The 23,363-nt window shown below is 37.7% G+C and overlaps 1 protein-coding gene and 1 long non-coding RNA gene across 51 annotated transcripts in view; both read right to left on the bottom strand.

Moving 5' to 3' along the window:
- EMSY (EMSY transcriptional repressor, BRCA2 interacting) overlaps positions 1–23,363 on the bottom strand; it is a 104,775-nt gene that overhangs the window by 39,198 nt on the left and 42,214 nt on the right. For 49 of the 50 annotated variants that reach the window (XM_015115228.3, XM_015115231.3, XM_015115230.3 and 46 more), the window contains one exon: positions 16,441–16,695. The exons of the other annotated variant lie outside the window; for it this stretch is intronic. In XM_015115228.3, coding sequence (XP_014970714.1) covers positions 16,441–16,695 — 255 coding nt within the window. The remainder of the gene's footprint in view (positions 1–16,440; positions 16,696–23,363) is intronic. 50 annotated transcript variants of the gene reach the window in all.
- On the bottom strand, positions 4,521–6,621 carry LOC144334396 (uncharacterized). The gene is made up of 2 exons (XR_013404186.1): positions 6,508–6,621; positions 4,521–5,867 (listed from the first exon to the last, which is right to left on the bottom strand). It is a non-coding gene; the product is annotated as an uncharacterized LOC144334396 (long non-coding RNA).

Raw genomic sequence — 23,363 nt, 5'->3', positions numbered from 1 at the left:
GTGGTGATGTTTTTTTTTTTTTTTATTTTCTAAATTTTTCTTTATGCCATAATTGTTACATTGACTTTCCAAACATAAACATTCCTTTAACCTTTTTTTCATTTAGAAAAAAAAAAGTGTAGCTTGCTGCCAGCATTCATTTAATTTTATATAAACACACTCTCTGAGGCTGAAACAAATCTGAGTGATTTTCAGTATGAAAATAAAATACAAAAACTGTTTTTGAGAACTATGTTAACATCACACATAGGAATGCTAGCTTCTAGGATTTGACATTTTCTGCAACTGAGAATTACTATATTTTGTAAATGGAAATACCACTACTAAAAACAGAATGCTATAAATAGAATAATGTCTTTTGTTTCCAAAGTCAATATAATAGAGCAATGCAAAAATAATAATCAAAGCAAGATATTTCGTGGCAAAGTTATCTTGGAGTAAATGCTACAGCTGCAAGCGCCACCAGCAAGTATTCTCGGGGTAAACGAGAAAGGGGTTAAAAGAAAATTTCCTATGCCAACTATAAAGTTAAATTGGTAGCTAATGAAGGAAATTTTTGGTAACACTCTTTCCCCACTACTATCTTCACTGAAATAATTCATGAGTTAAAATATGTTATTATAGACAACTAAAAATTATATTACTTTTTGAGATGGTGATTTAGGTTAAGACATTAGGAAGCAACCAGATCTATTTATTTAATAGCATTAAATAATTTTACATTTCTTGTAGCCAACAAAGTTGTTACAATTATGACATCTAAGTATATAATTAGACAAGTTACATAATCTCTGTGACTCAGTCTCCTCCTCCATAAAATAATGATTCTATTAGTATATACCTCATAGGGCTGTTGTTAAGATTAAATAAATCACACCTGTAAAGTGCATAATGAACAGAAAAATTCAGTAAATAATTATTATGGAAATTTTAAAAATCTGATTATAATAAATCTTAAGCACTGAGGTTTGTGGGGGGAATAATTTCTAGTATTTATTTCATTAGTGAATTACAGTAATTATTATTATTATTATTATTATTTTGAGATGGAGTCTCACTCTGTCCCCAGGCTGGAATACAGTGGTGCAATCTCAGCTCACTGCAACCTCCACCTCTGGGTTTAAGTGATTCTCCTGCCTCAGCCTCCCGAGTAGCTGGGATTACAGGCGCCCGCCACCACGCCCGGCTAATTGTTTTGCATTTTTAGTAGAGACAGGGTTTCACCATGTTGGCTAGGCTGGTTTTGAACTCCTGACCTCAAGTGGCCTACTGGCCTTGGTCTCCCAAAGGGATTACAGGCGTGAGCCACCAGACCCGGCCAGAATTAAGTAATTCTTAAAGCACATATAAAAAGATGCTTCTAAAGAAATAACCACACAGAGAAAAAATTATCATAAAATGACTTTGCTCAATTATATGCAAATAAGTTTAAAATCTGAATTAAATAGGTAATTTTCTAGGAAAGTATTACTTATCAATATTGACCCCAGAAAAGAGAAAAAACGTAGACAAATTTCCACAGATAAAAATTTCAGGAGCTGTGCCCCCTTGCCAAAAAGTAGCAGGCCCAGATAGTTGCATTGCAGAATTCTACAGTCCTTTTAAAGGAAGTAATTCCAATGTACTTAAAGTCATTCCAAATACTGATATCTGGCATGGCGGCATGAGCTCTGCTAGCCCCCTAACCCAGTGAAACTGGTAAAAATTATAAAACCACCACCATTGAAAGGCTCCAGAAATGGTGCCAAGGGCAAATAGTAAATGAAAAAAACATCTACTCAAGAAAAACTCAAAAAATTCATTGAGAAAGGCAAGATCTGTGGTATTTAAACCAAGACCATTTCCTCCTTCCCTACTACTAGCTCAGCAAGGGGGACATTCCATTCCAGATGGCCGCAGTAAAGAACTCAGGGTTCCTTCTCTGCCAGCTGCCAGTTGAAAGGTTTTCTTCTCAGGAAAAACCAGACTTCAGATTATATCATCCTGCCCTCAGCTACCCACTGCTAAGGCTAAATTCTGGGCAGGAGAAGTACGGATGTGAGAGCTCTCTTATTCTGCCCAGCCCCCAGTTTGGGGACAAGGCTCTATCTTGGGCACAGTACCACTGAGTATATTAAAGTACTGATAGCTCTTGCTCTGGCTTGTAAAGCAGTGACTCCACCACCAAGCAAGGCAAGCTATGAGGACCTCAGGCTGCTCCCCAACCCCTCACTCCCACTCAGTGAACACTCAGTGCCTAAAGCAGGGGTCTGTGAGAGAAGTCTGCCACTTACCCCACCCCAGATTCCAGAGTCCTGGCTCAGAGACTTTGCCAAAGGATAGAAATAATTCATAAAACAGATAGCTCCTAATCTCTTCCCAAAGGAACTAACTCCATTTATATCAGAGCATGGAGAAGTTCAAGACCAAGGGCATTCTCAAGAACAGTGAAGGAAGTGGTGCAAGGCAACCAGAAAGAGATTCACGGATGTCATGAACATATAGTCTAGACTGCAGACAGTTTATAGGGAAGAAGCAGATAATATAAAAGCTGGGAAGAGCTTTCGTGAGGTTAGAAGAAATATCAAAAATGAACCCCAGAAACTATTCCTTCAAAGGAGTCAAAATTTGGATTACAGAGTAATGCATGCTCCAAAGCTTTCTGAAAACAACAGAGCAATCAGCCAGCAGTTAATAGAGTTTAACAGCTGGGTGTGGTCAAGGAAAGAACAGAAAAAAGCCAAACTAACACCACTGTCATCCCAAAGTGACTAAGTATACCCAGAGCAGTGCCTCCTTGAGGAGTAATATCAGATGCTTAGATGAAGCAGCACAGGCTGGAGAGGGAATAAAAAGACTTCACTAAAATAACTGATCCCATCACTAAACAAATAACTAGGCAAATAACAATAACAAATCCCCGGTGAGGGGAGACCAGTACCCAGGTACTGCATGGTCATCCCTCAGTATCCATGGAAGATTACTTCCAGGACCCTGTTGATACTCAAATCTGTGGATGTTCCAGTCCTTTATAAAAAATGGTGTAGTATTTGTGAAACCTATGCACACCCTCCTGCATACTTTAAATCATCTCTAGATTACTTATAATACCTAATACAATATAAATGCTATGTAGCTGTTATACTATATTGTTTCTGTATTTGCATTATTTTTTACTGTTGTATTATTATTTTTGTTGTCTTTTTCCTAAATATTTTTGATCCATGGTTGCTTGAATCTGAAGATGTAGAAGTTACAGATACAGAGGGCTGTATGTATATTATCTAAAATGTACAATTTCTAACAAAGACTTAAGGAGGTAGGTAAAGAAACAGGAAATATTACCCATGCCTTAGAAAAAACAAACAATAGAAACTGTAAGAGCAACCAGATGTCTGACTTAACTGAAAAATACTTTGAAAGAGCCATTACAAATATGTTCACAGAACTAAAGAAAAACATGATTATAGAAGTAAAAATGGCTATGAGGACAATATTACATCAAATAAAGATCAATAAGGAGATAGAAATTATTTTTTTAAAAAAGAGCCAAACAGAAAATCTGGAGGTTAAAAGTAAAGTCACTGAACTAAAAAATGCACTAGAGGGGTTCACATGTAGATCTGAACTGGCAGAAGAAAGAATTCACAAATCTGAAAAATGATCAATAGAGGTTTATGTGAGCTAAAGAACAAAGAGAAGAAAGAATGAAGAAAAAATTAACAGAGCTTCAGAGAAATGTGGGACATTAAATACACCAACATACATATAATGGAAGTACCAGAGGTGGGAAGAGAGAGAAAAAAAGAAATATTCAAAGAAATAACAGCTGAAAACTTTCCAAATGTATTGAAAAGCAGTAATATACATGTTTAAGAAGCTCAACAAATTACGAATAAGATAAACACAAAGATCATAAACAGATATATGTCAGTAAAAATGCTGAAATTCAAAGACAAAAAGAAAATCTTACATAGCAAGAGAAAAACAACATACCACTTACAAGGGAATTGCAATAAAGTTATGTAAGAGCTGACTTCCCAGAGGAAACAATGAAGCCAGCAGGCAGTTGGATAACACATTTGAAGTGAAAAAACAAAAACAAAAAAAACCCACCAATGAAGAATCCTATATTCAGCAAAGCTAGCTTTCAAAAATGAAGAAAGACTTTACGAAATAAACAAATCTGCGAGAATGTGTTGCTAGCAGACCCACCTTACATGAGACACTAAAAGAAATTCTATGAATAGAAAGAATAAGGAAAAAGACAGTGATGTCTGCTCTTGACACTTCAATATTATACCAGAGGTTCAAGTCAGAGAAAATGGGCAAAAGAAAGAAAGAAAAAAAGCATCCAGATCGAAACAGAAGAAACTCTACCCCATTAAAAGATGACATGATCCTTTATATTATTTAAAAAAAAAAAAAAGCATCCAGATTGAAACAGAAGAAACTCTACTCCATTTACAGACGACATGATCCTTTATACTATTAAAAAAAAAAAAAGCATCCAGATTGAAAAAGAAGAAACTCTACCCCTATTTGCAGATGACATGACCCTTTATTTAAAACAACAACAACAACAACAAGGAATCCACTAAAAGATATTAGAACTAACAAATGAGACATGAGTTTGGAAAGGCTGCAGAATACAAAGTCAACACACAAAAATCTATAAATTAGCAATATACAATCTAAAAAGTTAAATTAACAATTGCATTCATAATAGCACCAAAAGAACAAAATAGGAGTAAATTTAACGAAAGAAATACAAAATGTATACTCTGAAAACTACAAAACATTGAAAGAAATTAAAGATCTAAATAGGAAAGCATACCATGCTCACAGATCAGAAGATTTAACATTGTTAAGATGACAATACTCCTCAAATTAATCTATAGATTCAATGCAACCTATATCAGAATCTCAGTTGACTTCTTCCTAGAAATTGACAAACTAACTCCAAAATTCATATGGAATTTCAAGAGACTCAGGATAACCAAAACAATCTTTTAAAAAAAAGAATTAAAAATCATAGGCGGGAGCCCCAGCACGGTGGCTCCTGCCTGTAATTCCAGCACTTTGAGGGGCTGAGGCAGGTGGACCACCTGAGGTCAGGAGTTCGAGACCAGACTGGCCAACATGGTGAAACTGTCTCTACTAAAAATACAAAAATTAGCTGGCCATGGTGGTACGCGGCTGTAATCCCAGCTACTCAGGAGGCTGTGGCAGAATCGCTTGTACCCGAGAGGCAGAGGTTGTGGTGAGCTGAGATCGCACCGCTGCACTCTAGCCTGGGTGATAGAGCGAGACTCAGTCTCAAAAAAAAAGGAAGAAGGAGAGAACTCAAATGCTTCCTGATTTCAAAATTTACTACAAACCAATGGTAATCAAAACAGTATGGTACTGGCATAAGACATGTAGATCAATGGAACAAAATTGAAAGGCCAGAAATAAAACCATACAACTGCTTTTTGACAAAGATGCCAAGATCATTCAATGGGGGAAAAATAGTCCTTTAAAAAAATTCTGCTGGGACAAATGAAGAGATATGTGCAAAGGAATGAAGTGAGAGAGACCCTTACATCACACATATACAAAATTAACTCAAATGAATCAAACATTTACACTTAGAGGTAAAACTACCAAACTCTTAGGAAAAAACTTAGGGTAAATCTCTAACATGCTGGATTTGGCAAAGGATTCTTGGATATAACAATAAAAGCATGAGCAGCAAAAAGGAAATAGAAAAGTTAGATATCAAAAATTGCAGTATTTAATTTTATTTATTTATTTGAGACGGAGTCTTGCTCTGTCACCCAGGCTAGAGTGTAGTGGCGCAGTCTTGGCTCACTGCAACTTCTGCCTCCTGAGTTCAAGCAATTCTCCTGCCTCAGTCTTCTGAGTAGCTGGGATTACAGGTGCACATCATCACGCCTGGCTAATTTTTTTATTTGTAGAGATGGGTTTTCACCATGTTGGCCAGGCTGGTCTCAAACTCCTGACCTCAAGTGATCCACCTACCTTGACCTCCCAAAGTGCTGCGATTACAGGCGGGAGCCACTGAGCCCAGCTAACTGCTGTGTTTTAAAAGATACCATCAAGAAAGTAAAAAGACAATTCAGACAATGAGAAATAATACTTGCAAATTCCATATCTGAAGCAACTGTACCATTTTACATTCCCACCAGCAGATATAAACTGTACCATTTTACATTCCCACCACTAGAAATAAAACCATACATGTACATGTAAAATGGTACAGATATATATATTGCTCAATGGTAAATAGACACATAACCCAATTTTAAAATGGGCAAAGGGGCCGGGCGCGGTGGCTCAAGCCTGTAATCCCAGCACTTTGGGAGGCCGAGACGGGCGGATCACGAGGTCAGGAGATCGAGACCATCCTGGCTGACACGGTGAAACCCCGTCTCTACTTTAAAAATACAAAAAACTAGCCGGGCGAGGTGGCGGCGCCTGTAGTCCCAGCTACTCGGGAGGCTGAGGCAGGAGAATGGCGTGAACCCGGGAGGCGGAGCTTGCAGTGAGCTGAGATCTGGCCACTGCACTCCAGCCTGGGCGGCAGAGAGAGACTCCGTCTCAAAAAAAAAAAAAAAAAAAAGTAAAAAAAAAAAGTAAAATGGGCAAAGGATCTGAATAGCCATTTTTTCAGGGAAAATATATAAAAGATCCAGTAAGCACATGAAAACATGCTAAACATCATTAGTTATCAGGTAAGTACACATCAAAACCACAGTGAAATATACTTTACACAAAGCAGACTGCCTAGAATCAGTGTAAGAGAATAACAAGTGTTGGCATGGATGTAGAGAAACCGGAACCCTCATACGCTGCTGGTGGGAATGTAAAATGGTACCGTTGCTTTGGAACACGTCAGTTTATCAAACAATTAAACACAGAATTAACCTATGATCCTGAGATTCCACTCCTAGGTATATACACAAGAGAACTGAATACCAAAAAACTTGCATACAAATATTTTTAGCAGTATTATTCATAACAGCCAATAGGTGAAACAATCCAAATGCATACCAAAGGACAAACAGAAAAACAAAATGTGAATTTTAATTCGCCACAAAAAGGAATGAAGTACTGATACACGCTACAAGATGGATGAACCTTAAAAAGATTACATTAAGTTCAAGAAGCCAGTTACAAAAGACCATATATGATTTCTTTGATATCAAAGTTCAAAGTACGGAAATCTACAGACAGAAAATAATTAGTTGTTACTCGGGGTTGGGGGCAGGAAACTGAATGAATGGGTGCAAGGAGTAGTAGATCATCTTATGGGGTTTCCTTTTGAAGTGAAGTGTTCTAAAATCAATTGTTATCATGGCTGAACATATCTGTGAATATATTAAATAACATTACATTGTACATTTTAAATGTGTTCACTGAATGCTTAGTCAATTATATTTCGATAAAGTTCTTCAAGAAAAAAAAATTCCAGGTTGAGCACAGTGGCTCACACCTATAATCCCAATACTTTGGTAGGCCAAGGCAGGAAAATCACTTGAGGCCAGGTGTTTAAGACCAGTCTGGGCAACATGGCAAGACCCCAACTCTACAAAAAAATTTTTTAAAATTAGCCAGGTATGGTGGCATATGCTTGTAGTCTCACCTGAGGCTAAGGTGGCAGAATTGCCCGATATACTTAAGCCTGGGCAACAGAGTGAGACCTTGTCTCTAAATAAATAAATAAAATTTAAACAAAAAATATTCCAGGGCATTAAAAAAAAAAAACTTTCAAAATTCTTTCTTAGAAATACACATAATGCTCAAAGAAAAACCTGGCAAACACTGCACACAAAAATGAAAATTACAGACTCAAATCACATTTGGTTATCAATATATTGTATTGTATAACTTCATACCAGTTTAAATTTCAAAAGACTTAAATAAAAAAATTATAAACTGTGATGGAAAATCTGGAAGCATTAAAGACCACAATGATAAATTCAACTACATATAAACAAATAGTGTTTTGCACAGAAAGCCCCATAAAGTCAAACGACAAACAAATAAACTGGAAAAAAATCTGCAAATTATGAAATGCACAGAATGCCAATTATCCTGACAGTATGAGAATTCCCAGAAATTGATCCAATAGGAAAGTGGACAATGGATACAGATAGCACACAAAAAGTGAATTACAAAGGGCACTAAAACATATAGTTTCTCAAACTCACTCTCAGTAAGATAAATGAAAAATAAAAAAAAATACTAACATCCCCTCGCCACCATCACACTGGCAAAAATCCAACTGCTTGAAAATATACCGGAGGGAAGGTGGCACTGTGAGGAAACTGGGACTCATGTACATTACTGGTAGGAAAATAAATCGAAAATCCCAATAAGATGAAAACTTGGCAATATCTATCAAAACTGACATAGCAATCATACTTCTGGAAATTTATCCTACAGATACACTTACACACACAAAATGACATTATATAGGCTTGTTCACTGCATTTTGTTTGAATTTTAAAAAAAGAAAGACTGGAAACAACCTTACAGGGGATTCATTACATAAATTACGATTCAGGTATACTTTGTAGAGTTTACAGGTTCAGTTCCAGACCACTGAAATAAAGCAAATATCTCAACAGAGGAAGTCACACGAAAGTTTTGGTTTCCCAGTGCATATAAAAGTTATGTTTATACTATACTGTAGTCTATTATGTGTGCAATCGTATTATGGCTAAAAAAAAGTACATACCTTAATTTAAAATACTTCATTGCTAAAAAATGCTAATGATCATCTGAGCCTTCAGAGAGGCATAATCTTTTTGCTGGTGGAGGGTCTTGTCTCAATATTGATGGCTGTTGACTGGTCAGGTTGGTGGATACTGAAGGTTGGGGTGGTTGCAGCATTTTCTTAAAGTAAGACAACAGTGAAATTGGCTGCATGGATTGATTTTTCCTTCTGTAAAAGATTTCTTTGTATCATGGAATGCTGTTTTACATTTTACCCACAGTAGAACTTCTTTGAAAATGGAAGTCAATCCTTTAAACTTGCCATTGCTTTATCAACTAAGTTTATATAGTACTCTAAACTGTTTGTTGTCATTTCAACAACATCCACAGGACAGGGCACTATTACTTCATTAGAAGATTCCATCTCAAGAAACCACATTCGTTGCTCATCCATGAGAAGCAACTCCTCATCTAGTCAAGTTTTATTATAAGACAGTTATTTCTCCCACTGAAGACCTGAACCACTCAAAGTCATCCATAGAGGTTGGAATCCACTTCCTCCAAGTTCCTATTAATGTTGATATTTTGACTTCCTCCCATGAATCAAAAATGTTCTGAATGCATCTAGGACAGTGAATCCTTTCCAGAAGATTGACTTTGCCCAAATCCATTAGAGAAATCATTATGGCAGCTGCAGCCTTACAAGATGCTTTTTTTTTTTTTTTTTTAAAGACAGAGTCAGCCAGGCTGGAATGCAGTGACACAATCATAGTTCACTGCAGTCTCATCCTCCTGGCTCAAGCAATCCTCCCACCTCAGCCTCCCAAGTAGCTGAGACTACAGGCATGACCCACAGCATGCCTGGCTAATTTTTAGAAAAAATTTTTTTGTAGAGACAGGGTCTAACCATGTTGCCCAGACTGGTCTCAAACTCCTGGGCTCAAACAATCCACCTGCCTCAGCCTCCCAAAGTGCTGGGGCTGCAGGCATAAGCCACCACACCCAGCCAAAAATTTATTTCTTAAGACCTGAAAGTTGAAATTATTCCTTGTTTCATGGGCTGCACAATGGATGTTATGTTAGCAGGCATGAAAATAATAGTAATCTTGTACATCTCCATCAGGGCTCTTGGGTGACTAGGTGCATTGTCAGTGGGTAGTAACATTTTGATAGGAATCTTTTTGTTTTTTCCTGAGCAGTAGGTCTCAATAGTGGGCTTAAAACATTCAGTAAACCATACTGTAAACAGATGTGGTGTCATCAGGCTTTTTTGTTTCATTTATAGAACACAGGCAGAGTAGATTTAGCATCCTTTTTAAGGACCCCCCTAGCATTTTGCGAACGGTAAATGAACATCAGCTTCAACTTAAACTCAGCAACTGCATTAGTCCTTAACAAGAGAGTCGGCCTGCTCTTTGAAGCTTTGAAGCCAGGCATTGACTTCTTTATCTATGAAAGCCCTAGATGGCATCTTCTTCCACTAAAAGGCTATTTTGTCTACATTGAAAATCTGGTGTTTAGTGTAGCCACCTTCATCAACCATCTTAGGTAGATCTACTGGATAACTTGCTGCAGCTTCTCCATCAGCACTTGCTGTTTCATTTTGCACTTTCACATTCTGTAGATGGTTTCTTTCCTTAAATCTCATGAACCAACCTCTGCTAGCTTCCAACTTTTCTTCTGCAGATTCCTCATTCTTCTGGCCTTCATAGAAATGAAGTTTATTAACTGGCCTAATTTCAATATCATTGTGTCTTTGGAAACAAGCAGGCCCAAGGAGAGGGAGAGAGATGGGGGAATGTCCAGTTCTTGAAGCAGTCAGAGCACACACAACATTTATTGATTAAGTACATCATCTTACATGAGCATGGTTTGTGGTGGCCCAAAACAATTATAATAGTAACATCAAAGATCACTGATCACCGATTAAAGTAACAGATATAATAATAATTTTAAAAAACTTTGAGTTATTGTGAGAATCATCAAAATGTGACACAGACATAACGTGAGCACACGTTGTTGGAAAAATGGTGCCTACAGACTTACTCAACATGGGGTTTCCACAAACGTTCAATTTGTAAAAAACACTTTGGGAGGCCAAGGAGGGCAGATCACCTGAGGTCAGGAGTTTGAGACCAGCCTGGCCAACATGATGAAACCCTGTCTCAACTAAAAATACAAAAATAAGCCAGGTGTGTTGGTGGGTGCCTATAATCCCAGCTACTCGGGAGGCTGAGGCAGGAAGAATTGCTTGAACCCATGAGGTAGAGGCTGCAGTGAACCAAGATTGCACCACTGCACTCAAGCCTGGGTAACAGAGCAAGACTCCATCTCAAAAAACCAAAAAACAAAAACAAACAAACAAACAAAAAAACCCCGCTAGTACTGGGAAGCACAATAAAGCAAAGTGTAATAAAACAAGGTATACCTGTATCACTGTAGAATGAAGAAGCAATTTAATTTTATGTATGGACTATATTAAAAAGATCTCTACGATACATTGTTAAAGGTCGGGGGGGAAAAGCAAGGTGCATGTGTTATGCTTTACAAGTGTGTAAAGGAGGGGAGGTATAAGAATCCATATTTAAATTTTCTTGTATATGTGGAGACTCTGACAATATATAAGAAACTAAGCTTTTCTTAATGGCAAGGGAGAACTAGACAGAGGACAAGGATAGAGGACAAGTTATTCACTCTTAACTTTTTATACTGGTCAGTTTTTTTTTTTTTTTTTTTTTTTTTGAGACGGAGTCTCGCTGTGTCGCCCAGGCTGGAGTGCAGTGGCCGGATCTCAGCTCACTGCAAGCTCTGCCTCCCGGGTTTTTACGCCATTCTCCTGCCTCAGCCTCCCGAGTAGCCGGGACTACAGGCGCCCGCCACCTCGCCCGGCTAGTTTTTTGTATTTTTTAGTAGAGACGGGGTTTCACCTTGTTAGCCAGGATGGTCTCGAACTCCTGACCTCGTGATCCGCCCGTCTCGGCCTCCCAAAGTGCTGGGATTACAGGCTTGAGCCACCGCGCCCGGCCTATACTGGTCAGTTTTTAATGAATGCTTTCTCTATTCAAAAAAAATATATATAGACCAGGTGCAGTGGCTCATGCCTATAATCTCAGTGATTTGGGATGCTGAGATGGGAGAATTGCTTTAGCTCGAGAGTTCAAGGTTACAGTCATTATGCTACTGCATTTCAGCCTGGGTGACAGAGCAAGACCCTGTCTCTAACAAAAAAATCAATAAACTGGCCGGGTTTGGTGGCTTATGCCTGTAATCCTAGATCTTTGGGAGGCCAAGGCAGGAGGACTGCTTGAAGCCAGGATTCAAGATCACCCTGGACTATAAAGCAAGACCCTATCTCTACAAAAATAGTAAAATTAGCTGAGTGTGGTGGAATACGCTTGTAGTCCCAGCTACTCTGAAGGTTGGGACAAGAGGATTGCTTGAGCCTAGGAGTGCAAGGCTGCAGTGAGCCATGATCACACCATTGCACTCTACCCTGGGTGACAGAGTAAGACCTTGCCTAAAATTAATTAATATAGTATAATGTAATAAGTCATTCACAAATTACAATGCCACTGATACAGACCTTAGAAACTGGTACCTTGCAGAAATAGGAAGTATTATATTAAGTAATTAATATAATTACTTATAATCTATTAGATATGGTGAAATCTCCCTTTTTTACTAGAAAGATAAAATTATTTCAAATATAGAGTAATTTGCAGTGTAAAGGTCAAATGTGATAGGCAACACAAGTATTTTTTTGTATTGTTTTGGGTTTGGTTTTTTTTTTTTTTTTTTTTTTTTTTTAAGATAGGCTCTCACTCTGTTGCCCAGGCTGGAGTACAGTGGTGTAGTCATAGCTCACTGCAACCTCAAACTTCTGGGCTCAAACAATCCTCCTGCTCCCTCCCAAGTAGCTAGGATTACAGGCGCATGCCACCATGCCTGGCTAATTTTTAAATTTTTTGTAGACACCAAAAATGGTCTCTATAAAAGAGGTCTTGTTATGTTGCCCAGGCTGGTCTCAAACTCCTGGCCTCACATGGCCAACACATGTATATTGTAATACCATAAGCAAACGCTAAGAAAACAGAACAAAACAATATACTTGAAAATAATATATATAAGTCAAGATGAAACCCTAAAAATTCTTCAAGTAAACTACAAATAGGCAAGAAAAAAGACACAAGAAATGAAACAAACAAAATAATAAAATGATGCATGTAACCACTACCATATCAAAATTACCTTAAATGTAAATGATCTAAATAATATCATTTAAAAGTTAAAGATTGGGGCTGGGTGCAGTGGCTCATGCCTGTAATCCCAGCACTTTGGGAGGCCGAGGTGGGCAGATCACGAGGTCAGGAGATCAAGACCATCCTGGATAACACGGTGAAACCCCGTCTCTACTAAAAATACAAAAAATTAGCTGGGTGTGGTGGCAGGCGCCTGTAGTCCCAGCTACTCGGGAGGCTGAGGCAGGAGAATCGCTTGAATCCGGGAGCCTGAGGTTGTAGTGAGCTGAGATCGCGCCCCTGCATTCCAGCCTGGGCGACAGAGCAAGACTCCGTCTCAAAAAACAAAAAAAAGTTATAAGATTGGTTGACCGGATGCAGTGGCTCACACCTGTCATCTCAGCACTTTGGAAGGCTGATGTGGGCAGATCACTTGAGATCAGCATTTGAGACCAGCCTGGCCATCATGGTGAAACCCTGTCTCTACTAAAAATACAAAAGTTACCTGCGTGTAGTGCAGTGCACCTGTAATCCCAGCTACCTGGGAGACTGAGGCAGGAGACTTGCTTAAACCCAGAAGGCGGAAGTTGCAGTGAGCCGAGATTGCACCACTGCACTCCAGCCTGGGTGATAAAGCGAGACTCCATCTCAAAAACAAAAACAGAAAGTTATTGGCAAAGTTGATATGAAAATATATAACTACACTGTATGCTGTCTACAAGAAACTCACTTCAAATACAACAATATAAGTAGGTTGAAAGTAACAGGATGGGAAAAAAAATACACCATGTGAACATGAATAAAAAGAAAACAGGAGTGGCTATATTAATTACAGATAAAGTATACTTTACGAGGCAATAGAACTCACTCCGCTCCAATCAATATAGTTATCTATTACATGCACTAAATATACTAATGCTGGCTAATTACCATCATTTAGTTTATATGGCAGACTTTACAAGTTAAATTGGAATTAAATTTTAAGAACGGAAATTTTTTAAAATCAGCCTTTATATTTAAAAAAATAGCGAATTAATTGGAGAAAAAAAGGAACACTACATAATGAGACAGGATCAACATACCAGGAAGACATAATGTTTCTAAATATGTAGGTATCAAACAATAGATACATCAAAATATAATACATGTAGCAAAAACTGAGAGAGCTGTTTTTGCAGTACAAGAATCCAACAATTAGTTGGGGACTTTAATACCCCACTCCCACCAACTGATAGAACTATTACGCAGAAAATTCAGCACAGATATAGGAGAACTGAACAATATAATCAACCAACAGAATCTAGTTAATATAAATATATAGAATACTCCACCCAACATCAGCAGCATAGATATTTTACAAGCACCATGGACCAACCACCAAAGTAGAACATATTCTGGGTGAAAAAACAAACCTCAATAAACATAAAAGAATTTAAATGATACAGAGTGTGTTTTCAGACCATAATGAAATCAAACTCGAAATCAATAGCAAAACAAACAAACAAACAAACCCAGAAAAATCTCCATTAGAAATTAAGCAACACAATTCTAAATAATCCATGGGTCAAAGAAGAAGTCTTACACAAAAAAATGAATAAAAATGAAAACAGCACATATTAAAATATGTGGAATGCAGCTAACACAGTGCTGAGAGAAATTTGTGACAAATATCTTTACATAGATGGAATTAAATGCTAAGTAATTAGTAAAGACAGTATGTCTTGAATCAATAATTTAAGTTCACACCTCAAGAAATTAGAAGAGCAAAATAAACCCAAAGAAAGTAGGTTAGAAATAATAAAGATAACAAAATTAAAAACAGAAAAGCAAAGGAAAAATCAATGAAACAAAAATCTAATTCTTAAAAAATTCAATAAATTTTTGAATGCAATAAATAGCAAGTCTGACAAAGAAAGAGAAGATACAAACCACTAATATCAGAAATGAAAAAGGACATTAATATTGATCCTGTAGCCATTAAAAGAATAATAAGGAACTACTACAAACAAATTTACACTAAAAAAATTTGACAACTTAGAAGAAATGGATCAATTCCTCAAAACCACAAACTATCAAAACCGAGATGAAACAGATAATCTGAAAAGTCCCATAACTAATAAAGAAATGGAAATCATCAATTAAAACCTTCTAAAAACAGAACTCTCCGGGCCCAGATGGCTTCACTGGAGAATTCTACTGAACATTTAAAGAATTAACATCAATCTTACACAGTCTTTTCCAAAAAACAGAAAGGAAATAAATACTTCCAAACTCATTTTATGAGGCCAGTATTACCCTGACCAGAATCAGACAAAGGCAGTAAAAAATAAGGACACTATGGCCGGGCACAGTGGCTCACGCCTGTAATCTCAGCACTTTGGGAGGCTGAGGCAGGTGGATCACCTAAGGTCGGCAGTTTGAGACCAGCCTGACCAATATGGAGAAACTCCGTTTCTACTAAAAATACAAAATTAGCTGGGTGTGGTGGCACATGCCTGTAATCCCAGCTATTCAGGAGGCTGAGGCAGAAGAATAGCTTGAATCCAGGAGATGGAGGTTGCGGTGAGCCAAGATCGCGCCATTGCACTCCAGCCTGGGCAATAAGAGCGAAACTCTGTCTCAAAAAACAAAACAAAACAAAAGTAATAAGAATACTACAGACCAAAATGTCTCATGAATAGTGAGACAAATTGAATCCAGCAATGTATTTAAAAAATTATATATCATGACCAAGTGGGATTTATTTCAAATACGCAAGGCTGGTTTAACAGAAAATCAATCAATATAATCCAGCATATCAATAGACTAAACAAGAAAAAACTTAACTGAACAGAAAAAGCACTTGACAAAATCTAACACTCACTCATGATAAAAACTCCCCAAAAACTAGTAGTAGAAGTGCACTCTGTCAACCGGATAAAGAGCATCTATAAAAAGCCTACAGCTGGTATCATACTTAATGGTGAAAGACTGAATGTTTTCTCCTTAAGATTAGGAACAAAGCAAGGATGTCCACTTCCCTCACTCTTTTTCATTCAGCATAGTATTGGAAGTTCTTGTCAATAAAATAAAACAAGAAAAAGAAATAAACAGTATATTGATTGGAAAAGAAGAAATAAAACTGTCCCTATTTACAGATGACACAGTTGTATACACAGAAAATCCCAAGAAATCTATGTAAATACTTTGAGAACTAACAAGTGAGTTCAGCAAGGTCAAAGGATACAAGATCAACACTATTTTTATATACTAACAAAAAACATGTAGAAATTGAAATTAAAATCATAATACCAATTATAATCACGCCAAGAAAATGAAATGCTTAGGTACAAATCTAACAAAACATACACAGAATCTGTATGCTGAAAGCTGTAAAACATTGTTGAAAAAGTCAAAGACCTAAATAAATGAAGAGACATACCGTGTTCATGGACTGACAGACTCAAAAAACTGGTGAATAAAGAAGAATTACCATATCTTATAAACATTTTCCAGTTACCTGACTCCTGTTTGATTTGGATGGTAGGTTTAATACCAGGTGGCAAAGGAGACTGCTGAGGCTGTTGCTGATGAGATACTGGAGAAGGTTGGGCCACTTGTTGCTGTGTCTGCTGTTGCACTTGATATAACTGCTGCTTAGGAGACTGTTGATGTTGTTTAGGAAACTGTGCAAGAATCTGAGTTGGAGCACTCACTAAGCTTTTGGGGGAAGGAAGTCTGGTTGATGCCATTTTGATTGCTGATGTAGATACACCTGTAGAAAAGGAGTAAGGGAAAAGAGAATTTGATAGGAAAGCAAAATTAAAGTTACTTCTGGTTATCATAGTAGATAATAGTTTAAAGACTAGGGAAATCAACAAAAAGTACAATTTATTGAGCACCTAGTAAGTGTCAGATAAAATGTGTGGCACCTTACATATATGATATCTAGTCCTCAAACTCTGCAAGGGAAGTAACCATTGTTCTCAGATTTTAAAAACGAACTGATTTTCCCTTGGTGAAGAGTGAGAATGAAAGAAACAAATTATCAGACAGGATGTTCCCAGACCTGTCTCTTAACAGATTTTCTATTAGAAAATGTAGGTTCTCAATGTGAATAATATAAGAAAAAAGCAATTTTATTAATTTTTCCATCTTATTTATATGTTATATATTTTCAAATATTATTTTTCAGGTACTAATCAGTCCATTTAAACATAGTATCCATGAAATAACTCACATTCATCTTTTGAACAAGATAAACTCATTTCCTTTTCTCTGAGAATGGTAAAGAGGAAAAAAAAATTTTAATAAAAACAGAAAAAGTCATTTCTTAAGAACTCTGAATCATTAAATAATCACACGAAAAGTTGTAAATGGGCATACTCAACATATCCACAGCAAAAAGATTCTGATGATATGAGGTTCTTTTCAGTGGGATTCTAATATTAGCAAGCACACATAGGTAAGGAGTACTAGTAACTCACTAAAGATGTGAGTTTCAGATATTCTTCCCTCTCCCAGTTTTTTCATCTGTAATTTTTCTGAATTCATCAACTATCTAAAAGGACTATTATCCATCAATAAGTTAATATTCCGAACTGAGAGAACCTGGAATATAACTCATCATATTAACTTTTTAAGCATGCTGAAACGATAAAAAGAAACTAACAGCCTAATTCTCAAGTATTTAGGATGTTTTTCACACCTTCCTCTACCACATCCCCACCATGACACATACACTGTCTTACAGAAAAGGTTTTAAATAATATCACATTCATATGTACAATGTCTCTAGAGAATGATAAAGATGGAGGATGAAACTTGAGAAGTCACTATGACTCTCTAGACCTCAGCATCCTCATTTGTTGAATTTTTCCTTGCCCTGTGTCTCTAAGAGCTGTTGCGCAGATCAAGATCAATCACAGACTGAGGGACACTTTGAAAGGAGACAAGAAGGCCAGGCATGGCAGCATGTACCTGTAGTCCCAGCTACTGAGGAGGCTGAGGTGGGAGGATCCCTTGAGCATAGGAGTTATAGACTGCAGTGAGCCATGATCATGCCACTATACTCCAGCTTACGTGCCAGAGTGAGACCCCCATCTCTTAAAAAAAAAAAAAAAAAAAAAGAAGAAGAACTCAGCTGGGCTGAGGTAGGAGTATGCAGATGTCAGAACCTGAGAGGAATGAGGACAGCATCTGCATAGGAGAGGAGGCAACAGCAGCAATGATGTGAGATTGGTTACATATCAGGAAACTGATAAATAAGTATATTCAAGAGAATAGAAGTTAGGTTTTTCACTATCAAAGAGAGAGAGGAAACAAATTAACATGCAATGTTTGATTGAAATTGGATGTATCACTATGAACTCAGCTTTTAATATATGAAAATACAGATGTACATGTGTTCACACACACACACACACACACACACCCAGCAATGAGCATATCCAGCACCCATCTCTTAGCTTCTAATTATTACTTTCTACTATAAGAAACCAAGACTTCTTGAAAAAATGACTGATTCCAAGGCTGGAGTAGGAAAAGTATAAGATGAACCTGGTAAACCTAAAAGACATGTTTTCCCCTCTTTTGTAATTTCTTTAAAAGAAAATCACCTGTTTGAAGCAAAAAAATTAAGGCAATGTGAAGTTTATAAATATATATAGAATTAAAGTGTATGACAACCATAGCACAAGGAAGGGAGAGAGGAAATAGAAGTACTCTTTTAAGATTCTAACACAACACATGAAATGGTATATTATTTCAAGGTAGACTGTTAAACATTGAAAATGCATACTGTAAGCTCTAAAGCTGGATTCTCAACCAATAGTAATTTTTCTGCCTCTCCTCATCCCACAGGATATCTGACAATCACTGGAGACATTTTTTATTTTCATAACAGAGGTGAGGGGGCATATGCTACCGACACCTAGTGGGTAGAGGTCAGGTCTATAATGCACAGGTCAGCCTCAAGAACAAAAAATTATCTGGTCCAAAATGTCAACAATATGGAGGTTGAAAACCCTTCTCTAGAGCAACTTTTTTTTTTAAAGTGTAGCTACCGAGTGGAGGAAATAAAATGGAATCCTTTAAAAAAAAAATCAATAAATCTAAAAGAAGACTGGAAAAGAGAGGAAAAGGAACAAGGAACATGACAAATAAAAACAATTGTCAAGATGACAGACTTAACCGGGCGCAGTGGCTCACGCCTGTAATCCCAGCACTTTGGGAGGCCGAGGCGGGCGGATCACGAGGTCAGGAGATCGAGACCATTCTGGCTAACACAGTGAAACCCCGTCTCTACTGAAAAATACAAAACATTAGCCGGGCGTGGTGGCGGCGCCTGTAGTCCCAGCTACTCGAAAGGCTGAGGCAGGAGAATGGTGTGATCCCGGGAGGCGGAGCTTGCAGTGAGCTGAGATCACACCACTGCACTCCAGCCTGGGCGACAGAGCGAGACTCCATCTCAAAAAAAAAAAAAAAAAGATGACAGACTTAAACTCAATCCTACTGATAATTAACATTAAATGTAAATGGACTACACCTTCCAATTAAAGGTCAGAGATTATCAGACTGGAAAAAAAGACCTAACTATACAATGTTCATAAGAGATATATTTTAAATACAAAGGCACAGATGGGTTAAGAATACAATAATGAAAAAAAGATACATCAAGTAGGCCGGGCACGGTGGCTCACGCCTTTAATACCAGCACATTCGGAGGCTGAGGTGGACGGATCACCAGAGGTCAGGAGTTTGAGACCAGCCTGGCCAACACGGTGAAACCCCCACTCTACTAAAAATACAAAAATTAGCCAGGCATGGTGGTGCACGCCCGTAATCCCAGCTACTCAGGAGGCTGAGGCAGGAGAATTGCTGGAACCTAGGAGGCGGAGGTTGCAGTGAGCCAAAATCACGCCACTGCACTCCAGCCTGGGTGATAGACCAAGACTCCGTCTCAAAAAAAAAAAAAAAAAAAAAGATACATCAGGCAAACAGTAATCATAAGAAAGCTGGAGTGGCTATATTAACATCAGAAAAGGTGGACATGGAAACACTGGTGATAACATCAAGGGTTACCAGAGATAAAGAGGAATGGTTCATAATGAAAAAGGGGTTAATTCATCAAAAAGACACAATAATCCTAAGTGTATGTGTATAAAAACTGACAGAATTAAAGAGAGAAATGTACAAAGCCACAAATATAGCTAGAGATTTTTACACTTCTCTTTCAGTAACTGACATAACAAGTAGACCAAAAAAAAAAAAAAAGTGAAAACAAGAAGAATCTGATCAAGTCCATCAACGAAGTAACATGGACATGCACAGAACCAAATGAAAAGTCAATTGTTCTAAAACCATTTACTAAATAATCGAATGCAGCATACACTCTTGGTTGCCTGTCTAATTTCCTTTCTCCTCTGCCCTCCTCTTTTCTAATAGAACCTGTTTTCTTTCCTGAAGAATCCACAAGGCATTGGCATATACTTTCAGAGGGCTGGCCCTAAGCCAGTCATACAGGCAATTCCTAATTGATCTAAGCTAGTCATGGTGGCCCCATTACTTTTGCAAAGAACTAGTTTAGGTAGGACATATGACACAGTTTTGGCCAGCATACCATAAAGAGAATCTCATGGAAGACTTCTGGGAAAGATTTTTTCTTTCCTAAGATAGACCCACAGAAGGCGATTGTCTCTTTTTTCTCTCACATTGTCACAGCTGGATGTAGTACCTGAAATGTACTCAACTTGCCCAGGACGAGAATTACCCAAGAAAAAAGCCAATATACCAAGAAAAGCAAAGAGAAAGGTGAAAATAAATTCCTTGATGGCTCAAAACTTGAGCCTCCCTTCTGGACTTCTGGTTTTGTGAGATAATAAATTTTATTGTGAAAAACCAATCACTCGATCAATGCAGATTTATGTAAAGATATTCATTCAATCACATCATATTTTGCAAGTAAGTTTAGACATTAACAATCCATATAAGAATCTCCAGACCTAGCTAAAAAATAAAAAAGCATAAATAATCCATGGACTCTGTAACAATAACTTTATTAAACTTTGTTTTTGTTTTTGAGACAGTCTTGTTTTAATGCCCAGGCTAGAGTGCAGTGGCACAATCATAGCTCAATGCAGCCTCCAAATCCTGGGCTCAAGCAGTCCTCCTGACTCAGGCTTCCTGAGTAGCTAGGACTACAGGTGCATACCACCACGCCTGGCTAATTTTTGTATTTTTTGTAGAGATGAGGTCATGCTACGTTGCCCAGGCTGATGTTGAACTCCTAGCTTCAAACAACCCTCCCTCTTTGGCCTCCCAAAGTGCTGGGATTACAGGCATGAACCAATGTACCCAGCCTAAATTTATGAAACATTTAAATGCACAAAAAAAATATGGGCTACTGTGAATATCACTGAAACAAAGATATTAATGTTTGTTTCTCCATGTTTGGAAGAACTGTGGCTCAGGCTACACTGGTAATTTTGAATAAATATGAAATACTCAGAGTTTTTAACATGAGCCCTAGAGAAATATGAAGTTCAAAGAACATTTTTGAAAAAGCCATGTAAGTGAAGGGGAAAGATAATGCATAAATGTTAAAAACATTACCTGTGTTTTGTGTTATACCCATAGATATTAAAGAAAAAAATCAGGTGTAAAATGATATAAAGTTTGAGTATCACTTATCCAAAATGTTTGGGACGAGAAGTGTTTCATATTTTGAATCTTTTCCAGATTTGGGAATATCTCCATAGGCATAACAAGGTATCTCGGGAATGTGACCCAAGTCGAAACATGAAAATCATTTATATTTCACATAAACCTTATACACAGCCTGAAGATAAACTTTATAAAATATTTTAAATAATTTTGTGCAAGGTTTGTATACACTGAACCATCAGAAAGCAAAGGTGTCACTATCTTGGGCATCCATGTGGACAATCTGCGGTTGTTAGGTATCATCACCATTCCTGACTCTAAACTTGTATGCTACTGATAAGCAATCATTTTCTTACACTTATTTACATGTAAGTATCTAACAGTAAAAAAATATTACATACTACTGATACAGTTAAAAAATAATTATGTTCAGGGTAACCTAGCAGCACAGTAGTATCACCGGAACACAGTAGTATCACCAGAATCAGCTGTTAAACAAGAGCAAGAACAAATGAAGACAGGCTTTCAGTCTACATCTGATGTTGTGTTTTGATTAAAAGGCTACTGTATCCTGTTTCTATTTCTGTGTTTGTTTTTAGGTAATAAGAAGCATCAGAAGCAGATGAGAGACCAGGAGACTCTGTCGCCCAGGCTGCAGTGCAGTGGTGCGATCTCTGCTCATTGCAAGCTCCGCCTCCTGGGTTCACGCCATTCTCCTGCCTCAGCCTCCTAAGTAGCTGGGACTACAGGCACCCACCACCATGCCCAGCAAATTTTTTGTATTTTGTTTAGTAGAGTTGGGGTTTCACCATGTTAGCCAGGATGGTCTCCATCTCCTGGACAAATGATCCGCCTGCCTCACCTCCCAAAGTGCTGGGATTACAGGCTTGAGCCACCGCACCCAGTCTCATCTGTCTCGTTAACAACAGTTTTTGCTTTAGAATTTTCTCTCTGATTGTATAAACTGACATGATTTCTTACTCTGTTATAAATGAACACTGCTCTAGTCCTTCAGTAAGATCATCACACATTTTCACCATGTCATGTATAGGCCTTTTTTCTGCAGTGTTAATGTCATCTTCATCATCACTATTATGACCACCTTGATTCAGATCCATTTTGGCTATTTCACTATCAGTCAACTGGAGTAAGTGGAGCCTCATTATGATGTTAAAAACTTCTTAAATATCCACTTCAGCCACCTTCCAGACAGACTCTGAAGGTATATTTTTTTTGCAAATATTAGGAGGAGAGGTCAGACATCATTTTTTTTCTAATCTGACATACAAGATCCTTCAAAGTCACTACTTTGATCATAATCACTAAACATAGTCCCAGGTCAGAGGTTGTGCCAGGCATGCACAACTGTGTTTTTAGATACTATGTTCCAAGCACTGGCAACAGCATATATGGTATCCTTCAATTTAAACTCTTGTTGAAAATCTTCCACATTCATGCCTCTGTTCACTGCTGTTATGTTAGCATGCTGTTCAAGAAAGCATTTTTTTTTATTACTATATTTTAAGTTCTGGGACAGATGTGCAGAACATGCAGGTTTGTTACATAGGTATACACACGCCATGGTGCTTTGCTGCACCCAACAACCTGTCATCTACATTAGTTATTTCTCCTAATGCTATGCCTCCCCTTTCCCCCTACCCCCCAATAGGCCCCAGTGTTGTGATGTTCCCCTCCCTGTGTCCATGTGTTCTCATTGCTCGACTCCACTTATGAGTGAGAACATGTAGTGTTTGGTTTTCTGCTCCTGTGTTAGTTTGC

Source organism: Macaca mulatta, chromosome 14 (genome assembly GCF_049350105.2).
Source record: "Macaca mulatta isolate MMU2019108-1 chromosome 14, T2T-MMU8v2.0, whole genome shotgun sequence".
Taxonomy (NCBI): domain Eukaryota; kingdom Metazoa; phylum Chordata; class Mammalia; order Primates; family Cercopithecidae; genus Macaca; species Macaca mulatta.
This window is presented reverse-complemented; position numbering and strand designations above follow the sequence as displayed.